This window comes from Oryx dammah, unplaced genomic scaffold, assembly GCF_014754425.2.
Source record: "Oryx dammah isolate SB20612 unplaced genomic scaffold, SCBI_Odam_1.1 HiC_scaffold_5, whole genome shotgun sequence".
NCBI lineage: Eukaryota > Metazoa > Chordata > Mammalia > Artiodactyla > Bovidae > Oryx > Oryx dammah.
Window position 1 is genome coordinate 91775889 of NW_024070189.1, and position 21116 is coordinate 91797004.

The window sequence follows — 21116 nt, forward strand, 5'->3', positions numbered from 1 at the left end:
TGGGGTGCCATTGCCTTCTCCGTTTACATTTTTTAGGTGATGGGAAATGCTATCCTTTTAAAATCAAATCCAGTTTTCATACAGGGAAACGCTCGGTTCTTCAACTTATTGTTCAATCAGTTCTAGCAAACACGTACCCTTGTGCAACCCACACCCTTATCAAGACACAGAACTTTTTCATCACTGGCAGCCTTTCTGAGTCAATCTCTTCTACCCTCCCCACCCCAGAAGCAACCACTGATTTGATTTCTATCACCATAGTTTAGTTTGGCTTATTCTAATATTTCACAAATGTTATCTTTAAAAAAAAAAACACATTTTCTGATTGTTGTTGATGGGCCGATATGTGATGCACTAAGTTGATTTTGTATTCAGTGACATTGCTATTTTATTGAGTCCAGTTATTTATGTGTGTGTTCTTTGGGGCTTTCTATGTTGACAGTCATATCATCTGCAAAACTGAGCATTAATGTCTTTCTTTTCTAATTTCCTTTCCTTTCTTTGTCTTGTTTTACAACGCAGGCTAAGATCTTTGGTGCAATATGAATAAGAATGAACAGTGGGCACTCTTGCCTTAGTTCTGATGTCAAAGAAAACTTCTGCAGCATTTCACTCTTAAGTGTAATGTTTTGCTTTGTACCTAAGACAAAGGTTTAAATTTTTTTAAAAGTATTTATTTGGCGGCACCAGATCTTAGTTGTGACATACAGGATCTTTAGTTGTGGCACGTGGGATCTAGTTCCCTGACCAGGGGTTGAACTCCGGCCCTCTGCATTGGGAGTGCGGAGTCCTAACCACTGGACAGCCAAGCTAAAATTTTATAACACTATTTACATCATATTTGTTTTACACTGACTTCTGTTTATAGCACTTGATCCTGGTTTTCTTTGAGAGTAGGATGTTCTCGCCTTAAATACATTCATCTATGTTAAAGTTCATGTTCCATGTAGAATGGCTTAAGTAGGCTGTGGATGTAGAAATAATTCAGAAGAAGATACAATCTGAAGATGAAAGTGTGAGATACAAAGATACAGAGAACAGTGTGTATTGAATTGATTCATAAATGCAGCTAAGTTTGTACTCCAGCAGTGTCTGTCCCTGTTGAGTTTTTTTTATCTATAAAATGAATATAATAGTTGTAATTATTTTGTAAGTTTATTGCAAGGATTCCACAGTATCTCTCATATAAATATGATTACATATATTTTAAAAATTTAAAATAAATTATTTTCATTATTTTAATCATTTCTGATCTGACTTAAATGTGGTCACATGCATGCGAGCAAAAATATTCACAAATATTGAGGCAGAATAGCCTCCAAAAATCTATAATTTTTAGATACATAGGAATTAATGACACTGAAATTATAACCAGGGTTTTATACTGACATTTTAGAGCCCATAGATGTTGTGTGACTCATTTTTACCTTTTTCAAATGCAGAGAAAAATTGAGAGTCACTTCAAAAGAACCAAAGATTCAGTATCGGGGGTTCGATTAATATAACTCACTATACTAATAGAACCAAGAACAAAAGACACTTGCTTGTCTTGTACAAGTCTTTGAAATCACTTAATCAAAGTCAACATCCATTCTTGATTCAATGAGATAAGCAAATACAAAGACCTTCCAAGAAGCTAGGAATACAAAGAAATTTATTTAAATGGATAAAAATGTTTCTATAAATGAGAAGTTTGGGATTAACATATATACCCTGCTATATATAAAATAGATGTCCAACAAAGACCTGCTATATCACACAGGGAACTATATTCATTATCTTATAACAACTTATTTTTTATTAATTTTTTTTTTGGCTGCATTGGGTCCTCATTGCTGTGCTGGCTTTCTCTAGTTGCATCCCATGGGGACTACTGTAGTCGTATGCGGGCTTTGCATTGCAGTGCTTCTCTTGTCACAGAGCACAGGGTCTAGGCTCGTGGGCTAATAGTCACAGCATATGGGCTCAATTGTTTGGTGCAGGGGCTTTGTTGCTCCACAACATGTGTGATCTTCCCTGCTCAGGGATTGAACCCGTGTTGCCTATATGGGCAGGCAGATTCTTCACCACCAGACCACCAGGGAAGACCTTGCAAAAACTTATAATGGGAAATAATCTGAAAAAGAATTATCTATCTATATCTGAATCACTTTGTTGTATACCTGAAATTAAGACAATATTGTAAATCAACTAATACTTCAATTTAACAAAAAAGAAAAAGGAAAACAGAATTTCTGTTAGGAACCAATAGTGAACATTATAATTAATGGGGACACACACAGTAGAAGCATTCCTGTTTAATTTTTAAATTCATTTTGATGAGCTGACCTTTCTACACAGAGAGAGTAAAACTTAACAGAAGCAGAGTAGAACCATGGGTACAAGGAGCTGGCGGTAGGGGTGGGGAAATTAATGGGCAGATATTGGTTAAAGGGTATTAAGTTGAAGTTACATAGGATGAGTCAGTCTGGAGTTCTAGGGTACTGTATGACTGTACTTGGTAACACTGTATTGAACAACATAACTACGCTATGAGAGTAGATTTCAAGTGCATTCATTACACACGAAAACATGGTGACTACGAGAAGTCTTAATTAGTTTGACTGTAGTAATGCTTTCACTATGAATAAGTACATCAAACCGTCCTGTTGCTTACCTTATATATATATATACATATTTAATTTGAGGGTACATAAATTTAAAACAATATAGAGAAAGTGCTGAGAATGGAACACGTCGCAGGTGCTCACAGTGACTTCCATTGCATACAAAGCAATGAAGTTATAGTCAAGAAAATCGACTCCAGATTCACACCATCTTGGAATTAAATTTCAGCTCTTCCATGGTCTTACTTTTGTTTGTTTGCTTTTATTTGGATTAAAACAAAATGTATAGTTGATTTGTGCATGTTAGGTCACTTAAGTCATATCCAACTCTTTGTGACGCTATGGACTGTAGCCCAGTAGGCTTCTCTGTCTACGGGGATTCTCCAGGCAAGAATTTTACGGTATTGTTAGTTTCAACTACATAGCAAATATGATACAGTTATATATATGTATGTGCTATGCTTAGTTGCTCAGTCGTGTCTGACACTTTGCGAACCCATGGACTGTAGTCTGCCAGGCTCCTCTGTCCATGGGGATTCTCCAGGGAGGAATACTGGAGTGGGTTGCCATATATTCTTTTTGAGATTCTTTTCCATTGTAAATTATTTCAAGAGCGTTGACTATATTTGCCTGTGCTATACAGTAGGTCCCTGTTGTTGATTTATTTTATAGTCAATAGTGTGTATCTGTAAATCCCCATCTCCTAATTTGTCACCCTCTCGGCCTTTCCCCTTTGATAACCAGAAGTGTGTTTTCTATGCCACATGCTTACTCTTTTTCCTTTTTTAACTTCTTATTTTATATTGGAATATAGTTGATTAACAATGTTGTGTGAGTTTCAGGTGTACAGTCGGGTGATTCAGTGATATATATACATGCATCTCTTCTTTTTCAAATTCTTGTCCCATTTAGGTTGTTACAGAATATTGAGCAGAGTTCCCTGTGCATAGAATTTTTTTTCTTTTTGGTCACACCTCTGTGACTTGTGGGATCTTAATTTTTTGACCAGGGATCAAACCTGTGCCCCCTGCACTGGAAGCACAGAGTCTTAACCACTAGACCACCAGGGACTTCCCAGCCACAAAGTCACTCTTACAGTTAATAATCTTGGGCAACTTTCCTTCCCTCTTTGAGCCTCCTTCCTTTTAGGTAAAATGGGCATTAAAACCCCACAGGGTTATCAAAAGAATGGAACAAGTCTGAGTGCCCAACCACACCGAGTAGGCATCCCCAAATACAAATATTGTAGAATCACAGAGTTGTTGTTGCTCTTGTTGTTTAGTTGCTAAGTCGTGTCTGACTCTTTTGTGACGCTATGGACTGTAGCCTCCCAGGCTCCTCTGTCGATGGGATTTTCCCAGGCAAGCATGCTGGAGCTTGTTGCCATTTTCTTCTCCAGGGGATCTTCCCGACCCAGGGATTGAACCTGTGTCTCCTGCATTGCAGGCAGATTCTTTACCACTGAGCCACCAGGGAAGCCCATTATAGGTCATTATAAAATATTAAATGTAATTTCCAGTGCTATACAATAGCAGGGATATTTCATATAAGAGGAATGTCAAGGATATTTCATATAAATATTATCAGGGATGTTTCATATAAATGGAACCACAAAATATGTGACCTTCTGTCTGGCAGTTTTCACAGAACATGTTTTTGGTTATTTGTAGCGTGCATTATTAATCCTTCACCCCTTTTTATGGCTGAGTTGTATTCTACTGCTTAGCTATGCCTCATTTTGTGTACCCAGTATCAATTGATGGACATAGATAGATAAAAGCATAGAGACAGAAGGCACACTAACGGTTGCCTGGGAGAAGGGAGGGGAGAGAGGCATGCAAAGTGCGTGCTTCGTGGGTGCAGGATTTCCTTTTGGGTGACAGATTGTCTTGGAACTAGGTGGGGTGATGATGGCACAATACTGTGAACCCATTAAATGCCTCTGAGGTGGACATTTAAAAATGGTTAATGGTTATAATGGGATTCCCTGGTGGCTCAGCAGTAAAGAATCCACCTGCAACGTAAGAGACACAGGTTTGATCCTTGGGTTGGGAAGACCCCCTGGAGAAGGAAATGGCAACCCACTCCAGTATTTTTGTCTGGGAAATTCCATGGACAGAGGAGCCTGGAGGGCTACAGTCCATGGCGTTGGGAACAGTTTCACATGACTTAGCAACTAAACCACCACTGCTCAATTATTATAAAATAGATAACTAATAAGAACCTACTGTATAGCACAGGGAACTCTGCTCAGTACTCTGTAATGGCAGAGAGGACCACAACATTGTAAAGCAACTGCTGCTGCTGCTGCTGCTGCTGCTGCTGCTCCTAAGTCGCTTCAGTCGTGTCCGACTCTGTGCGACCCCATAGATGGCAGCCCACCAGGCTCCCCCGTCCCTGGGATTCTCCAGGCAAGAACACTGGAGTGGGTTGCCATTTCCTTCTCCAAATGCATGAAAGTGAAAAGTGAAAGTGAAGTCACTCAGTCGTGTCCGACTCTTAGCGACCCCATGGACTGCAGCCTACTAGGCTCTTCCACCCACGGGATTTTCCAGGCAAGAGTACTGGAGTGGGGTGCCATTGCCTTCTCTGTGTAAAGCAACTATCCTCCAATTTAAAAAATAGGGTATCCCTGTGTCAGACATTTTGCGTACAACCTGAAGATCAATTGTAGAATAGTATTAGACAACCTTAAATGCTTACTATTTTTGAAAATAAAAATATTTTTACATTGCCCTAAAAAAAGACTCTGTAATGACCTACATGGGAAACGAATCTTAAAAAGAGTGGATATATGTATACGTATAACTGAAAAACTGTTGGAGAGCAGAAACTAACATAACATTGTAAATCAACTACACCCCAATAAAAATTAATTAAAAAATGAATAAAGTGGCTAATGGTTAAATTTTTTATTGTGGTAAACTATACATATTTATCATTATATATAAATAAAATAAGTATATTTTATAAATATAAGTAGAATTTTATATGAAAATATACAAATAACATATATATAAACTAAAACAATAATACTTGCCATTTTAACCACTTGCAAGTATACAATTCAGTGGCATTTAATACATTCATCATGTTGTGTCACCATCACCACTATATCCAAAACTTTTTCATCATCCCCAAGAGAAACTCTGTGCCCATTAAACACAGACTCCCCATCCCCTCACCCAGCCTCTGGTATGCCCCCCATCCTAATTTCTGTCTCTATGGATGTGCCTTTTCTAGGGACCTTTTATAGGTGGTATCATACAACTTTCATCTTTCTGTATTTGGTTTATCTCACTTAGCATAATATTTTCAAGGTTTATCTGTGATGCAGCATAAATCAAAATTTCATTCCTTTTCAATGGCTGAGTATCATTCCATTGTTTATATACACCAGATTGTTATCTGTTAATGGTTAACTTTGTATCTTATGAGTTGTACTTCAATTAAAAAAAAATGCAGGGGTAGATGTGGCTTCAGGTATAGCTTGATTTTTCCTGAGGGGGCTGTGCCTTCTTTTCCCTCTTCCTGGGCCAGACCTCGAGCCCGATGGCCAGGAGTCAGCTTCTCCCCTGTCCCGCTTTGTTTCCTCCAGCCTCATTTCTCTTTCCACAGTTCCTCTGCCTTAAGAATATCCGCACTTTCCTGTCTACCTGCTACGAGAAGTTTGGCCTCAAGCGGAGTGAACTCTTTGAGGCCTTCGACCTCTTCGATGTGCAGGATTTTGGCAAGGTAAGATGGGACTGAGCTGCCTGTGAGCTGGGCACCTAGAGCCCAAAGACTGGATTTCAATTCATTTCCCTGAATGTCTACACTGGACAAACCAAGCGTTGTCAGGGAAGGACTGCTGGGCTAGAACAAGTCATACAGCAGGTGCAAACAGCCTTGCTTGGAACACGTGGAACCCAGTGTGAGTCCCTGTCCCATCACTTGCTGTGTGACCTCGGATATGTGGCCGTGCCTCTCTGAGCCCTAGGTCCTTTGTAACTTGGAAATAAGATCATCCCATTCTGTCTGAGTGTTTATGATGATTGACTAGAACAAAGCGTTCAAGTGGTGGGAGCTCAGTTAAGGGAATGTGGACATGCTGACGTGGGACATAGGAAGGTGGGAAAATTCTGAATTGGGCTCCCAGGGACATGAAGTCCAACCTCAAGGCCAAGTGCTTGGAGGCTGTGTTCTGGCATGTGGGTGGGCAAGGGGCTTGCTGAGCAGCCTTGGCCCCCATCACAGGTCATCTACACCCTGTCCGCTCTGTCCTGGACCCCGATTGCCCAGAACAAGGGGATCATGTGAGTAACTACATGAGCCGACAGCTCTGGACCCCGTTCGGCCCTATTCCTCCTCCCTGAAGCCCCCTGCCCACCTGGCCCCCCTGGGTCTCTGCTCATACCATCTCGGCTCCCCCAGGCCCTTCCCCACTGGGGAGAGTGTGGGTGATGAAGACATCTACAGTGGACTGTCCGACCAGATCGAGTGAGTGTCTGAGACCATGATCCTGCCCTGGTGGTTTGAGGAGACAAGGCCCCGCCATGGGGGGTGGGGGTCCGAGGGGACATGGCCTCTCCCTGGGGTGTCGGAGGGTCCCTGGTCTGGGGGCTTCCCTAGCTCCTCCTGACTCCGCGTCTTGCAGCGACACGGTGGAGGAGGATGAGGACCTGTACGACTGCGTGGAGAACGAGGAGGCAGAGGGCGATGAGGTCTACGAGGACCTCATGCGCTCGGAGCCGGTACCCATGCCGGTATGTGGGGACGCAGGACCCGGTTGGGCAGGCTCATGGGTGGGGCGCATCCCCGGACACCCCAACATCAGCCTCTCCTCCCCACTCTCAGCCCAAGATGACAGAGTATGACAAGCGGTGCTGCTGTCTGCGGGAGATCCAGCAGACGGAGGAGAAGTATACGGACACGCTGGACTCCATCCAACAGGTGATGCTCCGAGCCGGTCCTTGCCAGACGCATGCGCAGAGCGGAGCGGCAGCATCCACCCAACGCGGGCTTGGGGATGTTTCCTGATCTCACTGCTCCGTATTTCTTCGTCTCTCATAGTCTCTGGTCCCGTCGGTGTTGCTCCCTACTTCCCCCTCTGTTTGAATTTCTCTCCTTCTGTGTCTCTTTATCCCTGTCTTCCTCTTTTCCTGTATCCTCATTTGTCCATCTATCTCTATTACTTTCACTTTCTACTTCCTCTTTTTCCTTTGGCCCTCTCTCGCTCTTTATTTTTTTTTTTTGGCTGCACTATGTGGCATGTGAGATCTCAGTTCCCTGGACCAGGGATCTAACCCATGCCCCGCTGCAGTGGAAGCATGGAGTCTTAAGCACTGGACCACCAGGGAAGTCCCTGGCCATCTCTTTTTTAACCATTTTATTGAGATTTAATCAAAATGCCATACAATTCAGCCATTGAACATCTACAATTTAATATTTTCTGGTATATTCACAAGGGTTTGCCACCATCACCACTGTTTATTTTTTTAAAAATTTATTGGAGTATAGTTGATTGACAGTGTTGTATGTGTGCTCAATTGCGTCCAACTCTTTGTGACCCCATGGACTGCAGCCTGCCAGGTTCCTCTGGCCACAGGATTCTCCCGGCAAGAATACTGGAGCAGGTTGCTATTCCCTCCTCCAGGGGATCTACCTGACCCGGGAATTGAACCTGTGTCTCCTGCATTGGCAGGCAGGTTCTTTGCTACTAGCGCCACCTGGGAACCCCATAAAGTTGTGTACCACTGTTTAATTTTAGAACATTTTCTTTCTTTTTCTGTTATTTTGGCCTTGCAGCTTGTGAGATCTTAGTTCCTGGGCCAAGAATTGAACCCAGGCTCTCCTAAACCACTGGACAACCAGGAAATTCCCAATTTTAGAACATTTTCATCATCCCTCAAAGAAACCCCATACCCCTTAACCATCACCCCTTAAACTCTGATTTCCCTGCAGCATCTCCCTGGCAACCATTAACCTACTTTCTGTCTCTGTGGCGTCACTTATTCTGGACATTTCATCTAAATGAACTCATTCACTGTCTGGCCTTCTGTGCCTGGCTTCTCTCGCTGAACATCGTGTTTCAAGGCTCATCCAGACTGTAGTGAGTGTCAGTGCTTCACTCCTTTTCCTGGATGGACCGCATTTTGTTATTCATTCATCTGTCGATGCACATGTGGGTTGTTTCCGCTTTGGGAATTTATGATGATGAATTCTGCGTGGAACAGTCCTGTATGGGTTTTTTGTATGGACTTTCTCCATTTCTCTTTTCTCTCATTTTCTGTTTCCTTGCCTCTGTCTCTTTCTTTCTACACATTTCTCTCTCTCTCCCCCAGTCTCTTAGGTTTCCATTCCCTTTCCATCTCTGTCTCCTCCTCTCTGTGTCTGTGGGGCTCGCCTGGAAGGAGGAGTCTTCCCCTTCTCCATCCTTCTCTCCCCACTCCCCCACAGCATTTTATGAAGCCCTTGCAGCGGTTCCTTAACTCCCAAGACATCGAGATTATCTTCATCAACATCGAGGTGAGCTGAGTGATTACTGCCTTCCCGGGCTTCTGTCCAGAGGGGATGGTTTGCTGGCTTCACCTGTCCCTGGGGTGTGGGGGTTGGGAGATGAACCTCGTAGGGTGGGCAGATGATCCTTCTCCCACCCAGCATCACCAGCTCCAGGCTCCCACCCCAAGCCTCACCCCTTCCCTCCAAGTAGGACCTGCTTTGTGTGCACACCCATTTCCTAAAGGAGATGAAAGAAGCCCTGGCCAACCCCAGTGCAGCCACCCTCTACCAGGTCTTCATCAAATACAAGGAGAGGTGAGACCCAGGCAGCCAGCCCAGACCTCTGGAGGTCACCCTGCCCTGCCCAGGCTGGGCATTCGGGAGACATTGCCCTCATAGACCACCAAAAAAAAGTAGGCTTTTCTTTCTTTGCTTGTGAGCACAGGGCTGCTCATCTCTGGTTAAATTCCCAGCTCTTCCTCTTGTGAGCTGTATGGCACTAGAAAGTCACTTAACCTCTCTATGCTTCTACCTCTGCATCTCTAAAATCAGTATGATCCCAGAATGTACCTCTTTGGGGTTGTGGTGAGGATCAAATAAATTGATGCCTTTTTTTAAAGTCTCTCAGTCATGTCCGACTCTTTGTGACCCCATGGGCTATATAGTCCATGGAATTCTCCAGGCCAGAATACTGGAGTGTGTAGCCATTCCCTTCTCCAGGGGATCTTTCCAACCGAGGGATCAAACCCAGGTCTCCCGCATTGCAGGCAGATTCTTTACCAGCTGAGCCACTAGGGAAGCCCAAGAATACTGGAGTGGGTAGCCTATCCCTTCTCCAGAGGATATTTCTGACCCAGGAATCAAACAGGGGTCTCCTGCACTGCAGGCGGATTCTTTACCAGCTGGGCTACCAGGGAATTCTACAGAGCTTAATGTGGAACTTGGCACACAGTACGTGTTCAATACATTCTTATTAAATAAATGAACATTAAGCAGAGATGATATGCCACTAAGAGCTCCACTAAGAGCTTCTTGTGCATTATCTCATTTAATGCTACAATAACCCATATGTGGGAGGTGCTATCGTTATGCCCATTTTACAGACAGGGAGATTGAGGCTCAGCACCATCCAGCTGGGAAGAGGCAGGTCCGGGACTGACACCCAGATCTGCCTGACCTTGGTGCCAGTGTCATTCCCTGGCCGCCTGCCCTCTTCCCGCAGGTTCCTCATCTACGGCCGCTACTGCAGCCAGGTGGAGTCGGCCAGCAAGCACCTGGACCACATGGCCACAGCCCGGGAGGATGTACAAATGAAGCTGCGAGTAGGGGATGGGCTTCATCTTTGCGGGGGGAAGCTCTTTCACTCCTTTCCACTCTCTGGGGGGCAGTAGTGGGGAGACTGAGCTGGAGGGAGCATTCCTTCCTGCTGCAGCCCAGCCAGGGGTCTGCCCGCTGAAGGTTTGGGGAGGGAGGTACTGATCAGCCAAGTGGGAGAAACTGAGCAGGAGGAGATCGACCAGAGCACTGAGCCCTGACCCCAGCTGAACCCTGTACTCTGGATGGAGCCCTGGTACCAGCCTGAGATCCTGACACTGACCTGAACTCCGAGAGCACACTGAACCCCAGCGAGAGGCCCAACCCTGGCTGTGCACCAAGTCTGGGCCAAACCTCAGTTCTGGGCTGAGTTCCAACTTCACACAGAGCCCTGATCCCAGCCAAGCCCTGATCCTGGAGGGAGCATGGATCCTGGACTGAACCGAAACCTGGATCCGTTTGTCTAGTGGAAGCATAGACAGAGCAGGGATGATGAGGGATGGCCAGTCTCTGCCGTCCATTCAATATCTTTGGTCTCCATCATGGGGACCCTCCAGGCCTGTGTACCTCCTTCTCTGGAGCCCCCCCTCAGCTGAGGAATCCTGGACATCTACCCCAGGCAGCCTCCAGCTGGTCACCCTTACCCCGTAGCATTCTTCTTTATTTCCCTGGGGAGCGGGGAGAAGAGGCTTCAAGAACAATCCCCACCTGCCTCCACCTCTTCTCACTCATCCCTTTCTCCAACCTCCTAGGAATGTTCTAAGCGCGCCAACAACGGGAGGTTCACCTTAAGGGACCTGTTGATGGTCCCCATGCAGCGAGTGCTCAAATATCACCTCTTGCTCCAGGTGCACAAAGCGGGGAAGGCATGGGCTTCTAGGGGCACATAGATCTCCCTGCAAAGGCTCCTGGGGGCTGGGCTTCCCTCTCTGGGAGGGGATCACTGGAGCTGTGCCCCAGCCTCTAGGGACAGCAGAGGGAGGAAGACGGAGCTGGTGGGCCAGGCTTGTTTGGAAGGCCCCCCAGGAGCAGGGGGCAGGCCCAGGCAATATGCATCTCTGTGCGTCACACAGGAGCTGGTGAAACACACACAGGATGTGATGGAGAAGGACAACTTGCGGCTGGCCCTAGATGCCATGAGGGTGAGTGGGCACACACAGGGACGGCGGTGCCACACAGGCACCATGGGTTTAAGGCAGGGAGTACCACCCAGGCACGGCCACCCCCACGGGCCGCCCCCTCCCTCCACAGCAGGGGACACACCTGTACCTCGAATGACTCATTCCCAGCATCCCCTTGGGGACAGTGACATTCTCCCGCTGCCCCTTGCTGGAGGTTGACCCTCTACCCCCTGCCAGGTAGGGGATAGAGCTGGGGGAGGGGCACCCAGGCTCACCCTTGCCCCACCCCCAGGACCTGGCACAGTGCATAAACGAGGTCAAGCGGGACAATGAGACGCTGCGGCAGATTACCAACTTCCAGCTGTCCATCGAGAACCTGGTGAGCGGGTGGGCGGGGAGGCCCGGGGTGTGGCCACGTGGAGAGGGGCTGTCATCTCTTCCTGGGGGCCCCTTGCCAGACGTCTTGTCTGCTGTGTAGGACCAGTCTCTAGCCCACTACGGCCGACCCAAGATCGATGGTGAGCTGAAGATAACTTCGGTGGAGAGGCGCTCCAAGATGGACAGGTGGGCGGAGCCAATACGGATCTGGGGCGGAGCCTGGACAGGGGCGGGGCCAGGTTTCTGGTTAGGCAGGTGGGTGGAGCCAACACAGATCTAGGGTGGAATCTGGGCAAGGGCTTGGTGCTATTTCTAGATAGACAGGTTTAAAAAAAAAAGTTAGTCCCCCAGGCGTGTCCGACTCTTGGCGATCCCATAGACTGTAGCCCGCCAGGCTCCTCTCTTCACGGAAATCTCCAGGCAAGAATACTGGAGTGGGTTGCCATGCCCTTCTCCAGAGGATCTTCCCAACCTAGGGATCGAACCTGGTTTTCCCGCATTGCAGGCAGATTCTTTACCATCTGAGGTAGGTGGGGCCATATGGACCAGTGGGTGGAGCCTAGACTGAGAGGAGAGGCAGAGTCAGCATGGTTGTGTGGGTGGAGCCAAGAAAGACAGGTGGCAGGAACAGCAAGAATCAAATGGGTGTGGTCAAGATAGGTAGGCGTGGCCAAGTTTACCACTGAGGAGAAGAAGAGCCAGAATCGTAGACTGACAGCAGAGTGAGCCCGGAAAGTGGGAGGGGATCAGGTGGAGAGCTTGTGGGAACTTAGGGAGGAGCCAGACAGGGACACTTGATTGCTTTCAGGTATGCCTTCCTGCTTGACAAAGCTCTGCTCATCTGTAAGCGCCGAGGGGACTCCTACGACCTCAAGGACTTTGTGAACCTGCACAGCTTCCAGATTCGAGACGACTCCTCCGGAGAGAGGGACAACAAGAAGGTAAGTCTCGGAGGTGGTAACTGGGAGACCCCAATGCTGGGGACTCTCAATGCCACTTGAGCTCTCTGCTTGGCCCTTGGAATGCCAGTGTGTGTGTGTGTGTGATTTAGCATTGAAACATGTATATTACCATATGTGAAATAGATCACCAGTCCAAGTTCGATGCATGAAACAGGGCATTCAAAGCCAGTACACTAGGACAACTTTGAGGTATGACATGGGGAGGGAGGTTGGAGGGAGGAAGGTTCAGGATGGGGGACACATGTACACCCATGGCTGATTCATGTCAATGTATGGCAAAAACCACTACAATGTTGTAAAGTAATTAGCCTCCAATTAAGAGAAATAAATTAATTAAAATTTTAATTTATTTATTTTGGCCACGTGGCGTGTGGGATCTTAGTTCCCCCATCAAGGATCAGACTCACGCCCCGTGCAGTGGAAGTGCAGTCTTAACCACCGAACAGCCACGGAAATCCCGAGTGTGATTTTGTTTTGTAATTAAACAATTTTTTAATTTAAATTTGTTTTTAATTGGAGGATAATTGTTTTATAATATTGTGTTGGTTTCTGCCGTACATCAGTGTGAATCAGCCATAGGTATAAGTATGCGTGTGTATGAATCTAGATTTGTGGGTGTATATTTGCTTCTCCTGGGAAGCCCTTTACATGGCCCTCCTGGGGGCAGACAGGCTGTAGTTGGCTTGACCCCTTCCTCCCCAGAGCAGTAGGGTCAATGGGCATGTGGTCCCACCCTCTACAGGGCAGGTGCCTTCATTTTAAACCCTGCTTCTCTGCAGTGGACTCACATGTTCCTCCTGATTGAGGACCAAGGTGCTCAGGGCTATGAGCTGTTCTTCAAGACACGAGAACTAAAGAAGAAGTGGATGGAGCAGTTCGAGATGGCCATGTGAGACCCCCTCCTCCTCCACCTTTCCATCCTCAGAGGACTTTAGGCAGTTTTGGGCTTTAGTCTCACCCTGGCGTGGGGTCACTCAGAACCTTGGTTTCTTCCTCTGGGAAATGGGAGGGACAGGCTTTCAAGACAGTCTGCATCCCCAGAATGCCAAGTGTTCACGATTTTCCATCACCATCCTGGAAATCCTTCCTCCTTGTCTTCCTCCTCCTTCTCTTTCTTGAGATGAAATTCACATAACAAAAACTTAGCCATTTTGAAGTGCACAATTCTGGGATTTCCCTGGCAGTTCAATGGTTGAAACTCCCCCTTCCAGTGCAGGGGGTTGTGAGTTCAATCCCTGGTCAGGGAACTAATATCCTACATGCCTTGTGGCCAAAAAACCAAAACATAAAAAATGGAAGCAATATTGTAACACATTCAATAAAGACTTTTAAAATGGTCCACATTAAAAAAGAATCTTTAAAAAAAGTGCACAATTCAGTGGTATTTAGTAAATTCACACTGTGCGACCATCACCTCTATCTAGTTCCAAAACATTTTCAAACCCCCAGATGAGACTCTGCAACTCAAGCAGTGATCACTTCCTGTTTTCCCTATGCCCAGCCCCTGGCACCAACTCACCCACTTTCTGTCTCCACCTGTGTTCACTGAAGCACTGTTCACAATAGCAAAATGGTGGTCACAATCCAAACGTCCATCAGTGAGTGGATGGAGAAACATAACAGGGCATATCCATGCAATGGAACAGTATTTAGCCATAAAAAAAGGAAAGAGGTCTTGATCCATCCAGGTTGCAGCGTGTACTGGTACCTCATTGCCTTTAATGGCTGAATCCTGTTCCACTGCATGGAATTCTCTTCCCTCGCCAGCTCCAACATCTACCCCGAGAACGCCACTGCCAATGGTCATGACTTCCAGATGTTTTCCTTTGAGGAGACCACATCCTGCAAGGCTTGCCAGATGCTGCTGAGGTGGGAATCTGGGAGGATGGACCTGGTTGCTGGGGTGGGTTGTCCCTTCCTCTTTGGGGTGGGGGGCTCCCCTGGCCATCATGCCCCTGAGTTGGGAGTGGGGAGGCTCTCCTTTGATCTGCAGCTTCTCTGTCTCTCTTCTGCTCTGAAGAAAACCCAAAGGGGCCCTTTATGTTGTTGGCAAAATGATTGGCTGTGTTTGTTCAGCATCACTGACTCCTTCCTTTATCTCCTCCTTGCATCTCAGAGGCACTTTCTATCAGGGGTACCGCTGTCAACGGTGCCGAGCACCTGCACACAAGGAGTGTCTTGGGAGGGTCCCTCTGTGTGGTCGACATGGACAAGGTACTAGGGGACTGAGGTGGGAGGTGGGTTTCTGCATGAGGGTTCCCCCACCCCATTCTAACCAGTATATCTGTATATTTACCCTCTCATAGATTATTCAGGAACTATGAAGAAGGTGAGACCCCCCATGTTCCTTTCTGTGCATGGAAATTGGGGCAGGAATAGGGAAGGAAGGACCTGGGAGACTCTATCAATGGTTGTGGCTCTTGGCTGGATGCCCAGTTGATCCCTGGTTTGGGAAGATCCCCTGGAGTAGGAAATAGCAACCCACTCCACTATTCTTGCCTGGGAAATCCCATGGACAGAGGAGCCTGGCAGGCTACAGTCCCTGGGGCTGCAAAGAGTCTGACATAACTGAGTGACTGAGCAGGCACACCCGCAGGCAGATAAGGGTTGAGGAGCCCCCAGACTGGGTACAGATAGTCATGCTTGCTCTTTCGGTCTCTCTCTCCAGGATAAGCCACATCGGCGGGCTCAAGACAAAAAGAGGAATGAGCTAGGTGAGTCAGCAGGGGATGCTGTGCAGAGCAGAAAGAAATCTAGTCTTTGCCTCAGTGATGCTGACCCAGGGAGAGATCTCAACAATTACGTTAATGACCACATAACATCCTATTTATAAAACATCTGTTCTAGTCCCAGAAACTTGAAAGGAATTTGTAAATAGCAAAGTCAATTTGTTATTAGCTTTGCTTAAACACTGTGAAGGGGGTGCTTGGAACGTGGCAATCCTTGTTACCATGCGCTTTCCTCCCATTCACTTTTTTATGTATATAGGTGTTTTTTAAAATTGAAGTTTAGTTGATTTACAGTGATTTAGGTATACAGCAAAGTGATTTAGTTATACAGATATTTTTCAGATTCTTTTCCATTGTAGGTTATTATAAGATATTTAATATAGTTCCCTGTATTATAATTAGGTCCTTGTTGTTTATCTCTTTATATATAGTAGTGTCCATCTGTCCATCTCAAATTCCCAGTTTATTCCTCCACCCCGTCCCATTCACCTTTATTATTCACTGACCACCCTCCCTTTTTTTGTTTGCTGACAAACTCCATCTGTAGTCTTAGCTGGCTGGGCAGACCTCATGCCCTCTTCCATTGATGCTGTGTCACAGAATCTTATCGTAATAGGGTGGTTTCAGCAAAGCATAGTCCACCTGAAAGGTAGAGAGCAGGAGATGCAGTTTGACCAAGCCAGAATTCTTTTTAGCCTGGGGTGGTGGTGGTGGTGGAAAGGCTGGATTCATGTATCTGTTAACAGTGTCTGGGGATCACAGTCATGATGAGTAATTTTTATTCAACATCTATTGTATATATCCTCTGAAGTAAATTGGTGACTAAAACCAGGATACTTCCTGTCCTCCCAAAGCTCCTAGGTGGGTAGCGGGAGACAGGGTTTGGCTAAGTTATTCTAGTTGAGGTGGAAGGAGTAGAGGGTTTTCCGGAGCATCACAGTGGGAGACCTGATGAGTCTGAGCCATCAGGGAAGGCTGCTCCGAGGAGGAGGCATTAAAGTGGACACTTGAAAGATGAGGTGGAGTTAGATGGATGAGGAGGCAGGAGTGGTCCAGGCAGAGGGAACAGCATGTGCAAAGCCTAGGAAGCAGGAGGTGAGTAGGGCAAGACTTTATTCAAGAACTAGGGGGGACCTCCCAGGTGGTCCAGTGGTTAAGAATTTGCCTTGCAATGAAGGAGGTGCGGATTTGATTCCCAAGGAGCAAAGATCCTGCATGCTGCACAGTGTGGCCACAAAGTGAAAAAAAGAACTTGGTGTGGCCAAGAAAAATAAACTCTTTGCTCAGAATCAGTGTAAAGATTCAGTTTCATATCTGTCATTGTACTTATCTATCTTGATAGATAGATATCTATAGATAGCTATAGTTCTATATCTATAGCTATAGGTACTTCAGCTTTATTTGTAATAGTTAAAAATTAGAAACAACTCAAATATGGTCAACAGTGGGAATACATATATGATATATACTATATATGTATATAATGTAATAATATATATGTATAAAATCAGCTTTATAAAAAATGTATATATTAGCTTTACTGGTCAAAAACTAGAAACAACCCAGATGTCCTCAGTAGGAGAAAATATATATGAATGTGTGTATGTGTGTATATATCTACCATATAGATACTTAAACAATATGTATATGTTCACATATATGTTTGCATATACATATACATACTCTTGCTCATATCCTTTTTATATGGATATATAATTATCATTTTATATTGAGACAGAAATATGTAATTTTCTATAATTTCCTATTGAAATATACATAATATATATATACTTTTCTATGAGACAGAAATATTTCTATTGAGGTAGAAAATACATACCATAAGGTGTGTAAGATGAATAAATCTTAAGAGTATGGCTCACTGAATCTCTACCCATGTAACCACCACTCAGATCAATGTATAGAACACTTCCATCATCACAGAAAGTTTTAGTGGATGGTGCTGGTCATACTCACCGCTAGTCTGTCCTGTCTCCCAGAGGGAACCACTTTCTGACCTCTATCAGCATAGATTAGTTTTGCCTGCCCTTTCATTTCATACAAATGAAGTTATATAGCATGGACTCTCACAGCATATTAGTGTATCTGCTTGAAGCAGTCACTTGTTCTTTTTCATTGCTGTATTATATTCCATGATATGGTTATTTCATGCTGTGTTTATCCATCTTCTTAAAGACATTGGGTATGTTGCCAATTTTTTGGCTCTTGTGAATAGAGCTGCTGTGAACATTCTTCATCTGTGACTCTCTGGGGACCTGTGTTTCGTTTCTCTGGGTGATGTATTCATGAGTGGAATTAGCTTCAGTGAATACTGCCCAGCAGTTTTCCAAAGTGGTTTCCTACTATACTAGTCATGCAGGAATGAGCTGTGGAGTCATGGCCACCCTTCCCGTTTATGCAAAAAAAATTATTTTAGATGTTTTCATATTAAAAACTTCTTCAAATTAAAAAAAAAAAAAGAATCCAGGAATCCAGGTGGCTTCTAGTTGCTCCACATCCTTGCTGCCCCTTGGTATTGTCTATCTTTTTAACTTTTGCCATCCTGTTGGGTGGCGAGACTTGGGTTTGAAAGTCCTGGACCTTCACTGTATCATCCACTCCCCTCCCCTCCCCTCCAGGCCTGCCCAAGATGGAGGTGTGCCAGGAATACTATGGGCTGCCCCCACCCCCTGGAGCCATTGGACCTTTTCTACGCCTCAGCCTGGGAGACATCGTGGAGCTCACTAAGGCTGAAGCCGAACAGAACTGGTGGGAGGTACAGGCTGGGGCCATGGGAATGACCGGGAAGGACCTGAACGTGGGGTTAGGGTGTAGGTGGCCTTGGGAATGGGATCATGCTCCCACTGGACTCTGGCAATGAAGTTTGCTCCAGGCAGGGTGATGTCTATGGGGATTTCTGGGGCTGACCTGGCCCTTCTGGGCTGGTGGTATTCCCAGAAGTTGATACTGGTTGGTCCCCCTCTGGGTCATTCCAGGTCACGGAGAGGTAGATGGCCAAGCAGAGTGGCTGTTGGGTGAAAGATGGATACACACAAGCATTGTGGCTGCCTGTAACCTCTGTCCATCTCTCCCTTCCATCTTTTTAGGGAAGAAATACGTCTACCAATGAAGTCGGCTGGTTTCCCTGCAATAGGGTCAAGCCCTTCGTGCATGTGAGTGCCTCAGTCTGGTTGGAGTGAGGGGGTGCAGAGAGGGTCCTGTGAGGGTGGGAAGCATCGAAGGGAATGCTCCTGAGATCAGGAGGGGCTGCCCATCATGGCATGTCACTCCCTACCTTGCTGAGTGAGCCCAGAGAGGGGTTCACCCTGGTAAGGATGACCAGTCCTTTTCTCCTTGGTTCTTTTTATTTTTAACATTCCAGTTTTTTATTACATACACATGAACATATGACTTTTTAAAATTAACCTTTAATTTTGTTTTGGAGTATAGCCAGTGAACAATGTTGTGATAGTTTCAGGTGGACAGAAAAGGGGCTCAGTCATACATACATGTATCCATTCTCCCCCAAATCCTGCTCCCATCCAGGCTGCCACATAACACTGAGCAGAGTTCCCTGTGCTATATAGCAGATCTTTGTTGGTTATCTATTTTAAATATAGCAGGGTATGCATGTCCATACCAAACTTCCCAACCCTCCCTTCCTCCCATCCTTTCCTCAGCAACCATAAGTCTATTCTCTAAGTTCCTGTGAGTCTGTTTCTGTTTTCTAAATAAGTTCATTTGTATCATGTCTTTTTAGATTTAGCACAAAATGGATGTCATACGATGTCTCTGCTTCTCTGTCTGACTTATTTCTCTCAGTATGACAATCTCTGTGCTTAGTTGCTCAGTCATGTCTGACTCTTTGTGACCCCATGGACTGTAGCCCACAGGCTCCTCTGTCCATGGAGATTCTCCAGGCGAGAATACTGGAGTGGGTTGCCATGCCCTCCTCCAGGGGATCTTCCCAACCCAGGGATCGAACCTAGGTCTCCCACATTACAGGCAGATTCTTTACCATCTGAGCAACCAGAGAAGCCAATCTCTAGTTCCATGTATATTGCTGCAAACGGCATTATTTTGTTCTTTGTAATGGCTGGGTAATATTTCATTTTATATATGTACCACATCTTCTTTGTCCATTCCTGACAATGGACATTTAGGCTGCTTCCATGTCTTGGCTATTGTAAACAGCACAGCAATGAATATTGGGGTCTGTATGCAGGCCAGGAAGCAACAGTTAGAACTGGACATGGCACAACAGACTGGTTCCAAATAGGAAAAGGAGTACGTCAAGGCTGTATATTGTCACCCTGCTTATTTAACTTCTATGCATAGTACATCATGAGAAATGCTGGACTGGAAGAAACACAAGGTGGAATCAAGATTGCTGGGAGAAATATCAATAACCTCAGACATGCAGATGACACCACCCTTATGGCAGAAAGTGAAGAGGAACTAAAAAGCCTCTTGATGAAAGTTAAAGAGGAGAGTGAAAAAGTCAACTTAAAGCTCAACATTCAGAAAACGAAGATCATGGCATCTGGTCCCATCACTCCATGGAAAATAGATGGAGAAACAGTGGAAACAGTGTCAGACTTTATTTTTGGGGGCTCCAAAATCACTGAAGATGGTGATTGCAGCCAGGAAATTAAAAGACACTTACTCCTTGGAAGAAAAGTTCTGACCAAGCTAGATAGCATATTGAAAAGCAGAGATATTACTTTGCCAACTAAGGTCCGTCTAGTCAAGGCTATGGTTTTTCCAGTAGTCATGTATGGATGTGAGAGTTGGACTGTGAAGAAGGCTGAGTGCCGAAGAATTGATGCTTTTGAACTGTGGTGTTGCAGAAGACTCTTGAGAGTCCCTTGGACTGCAAGGAGATCCAACCAGTCCATTCTGAAGGAGATCAACCCTGGGATTTCTTTGGAAGGAATGATGCTGAAGCTGAAACTCCAGTCCTTTGGCCACCTCATGCGAAGAGTTGACTCATTGGAAATGACTTTGATGCTGGGAGGGATTGGGGGCAGGAGGAGAAGGGGACAACAGAGGATGAGATGGATGGATGGCATCACTGACTCGATGGACACGAATCTGAATGAACTCCGGGAGATGGTGATGAACAGGGAGGCCTGGTGTGCTGCGATTCATGGGGTCGCAAAGAGTCGGACATGACTGAGCAACTGAACTGAACGGAACTGTATCCTTTTGGACCATGTTTTTCTCTGTATATGTGCCTAAGAGTGGGATTTCAGAGTCATATGGTAGCTCTATTTTTATTTTTTTAAAGAACCTCCATCCTTGAATCTTCTCCATCACTTGGGGAAGGAGCAGGGGTTCAGAAGGCTGACCAACCCCTGCATTCCTTCAGAGGCACCAAACAGAGTCCTCTACAGGGTCACGTCCCCTGTGCCTCCTTGTGCAGGGAGCAGACCTGCCCACTGATCTGCCCGGCGCTTGTCTTTCTTCACCTGTTTCCCACTCTCTTGATTTCCTCATCTTGATCATGCCTTCAAATCTTCCCCACTC

The 21116-nt window shown here is 45.7% G+C and overlaps 1 protein-coding gene across 1 annotated transcript in view; it reads left to right on the forward strand.

The window, feature by feature from the left end:
- VAV1 (vav guanine nucleotide exchange factor 1) overlaps window positions 1–21116 on the forward strand; it is a 64188-nt gene that overhangs the window by 23840 nt on the left and 19232 nt on the right. The window contains exons 2-21 of the mRNA XM_040242105.1: window positions 6225–6341; window positions 6843–6901; window positions 7020–7085; window positions 7243–7351; window positions 7443–7538; window positions 9045–9113; window positions 9298–9401; window positions 10309–10408; window positions 11153–11248; window positions 11474–11542; window positions 11814–11900; window positions 12000–12085; window positions 12708–12840; window positions 13641–13750; window positions 14629–14730; window positions 14978–15075; window positions 15168–15190; window positions 15530–15575; window positions 18227–18363; window positions 18695–18760. Coding sequence (XP_040098039.1) covers window positions 6225–6341; window positions 6843–6901; window positions 7020–7085; window positions 7243–7351; window positions 7443–7538; window positions 9045–9113; window positions 9298–9401; window positions 10309–10408; window positions 11153–11248; window positions 11474–11542; window positions 11814–11900; window positions 12000–12085; window positions 12708–12840; window positions 13641–13750; window positions 14629–14730; window positions 14978–15075; window positions 15168–15190; window positions 15530–15575; window positions 18227–18363; window positions 18695–18760 — 1773 coding nt within the window. The remainder of the gene's footprint in view (window positions 1–6224; window positions 6342–6842; window positions 6902–7019; window positions 7086–7242; window positions 7352–7442; window positions 7539–9044; window positions 9114–9297; window positions 9402–10308; window positions 10409–11152; window positions 11249–11473; window positions 11543–11813; window positions 11901–11999; window positions 12086–12707; window positions 12841–13640; window positions 13751–14628; window positions 14731–14977; window positions 15076–15167; window positions 15191–15529; window positions 15576–18226; window positions 18364–18694; window positions 18761–21116) is intronic.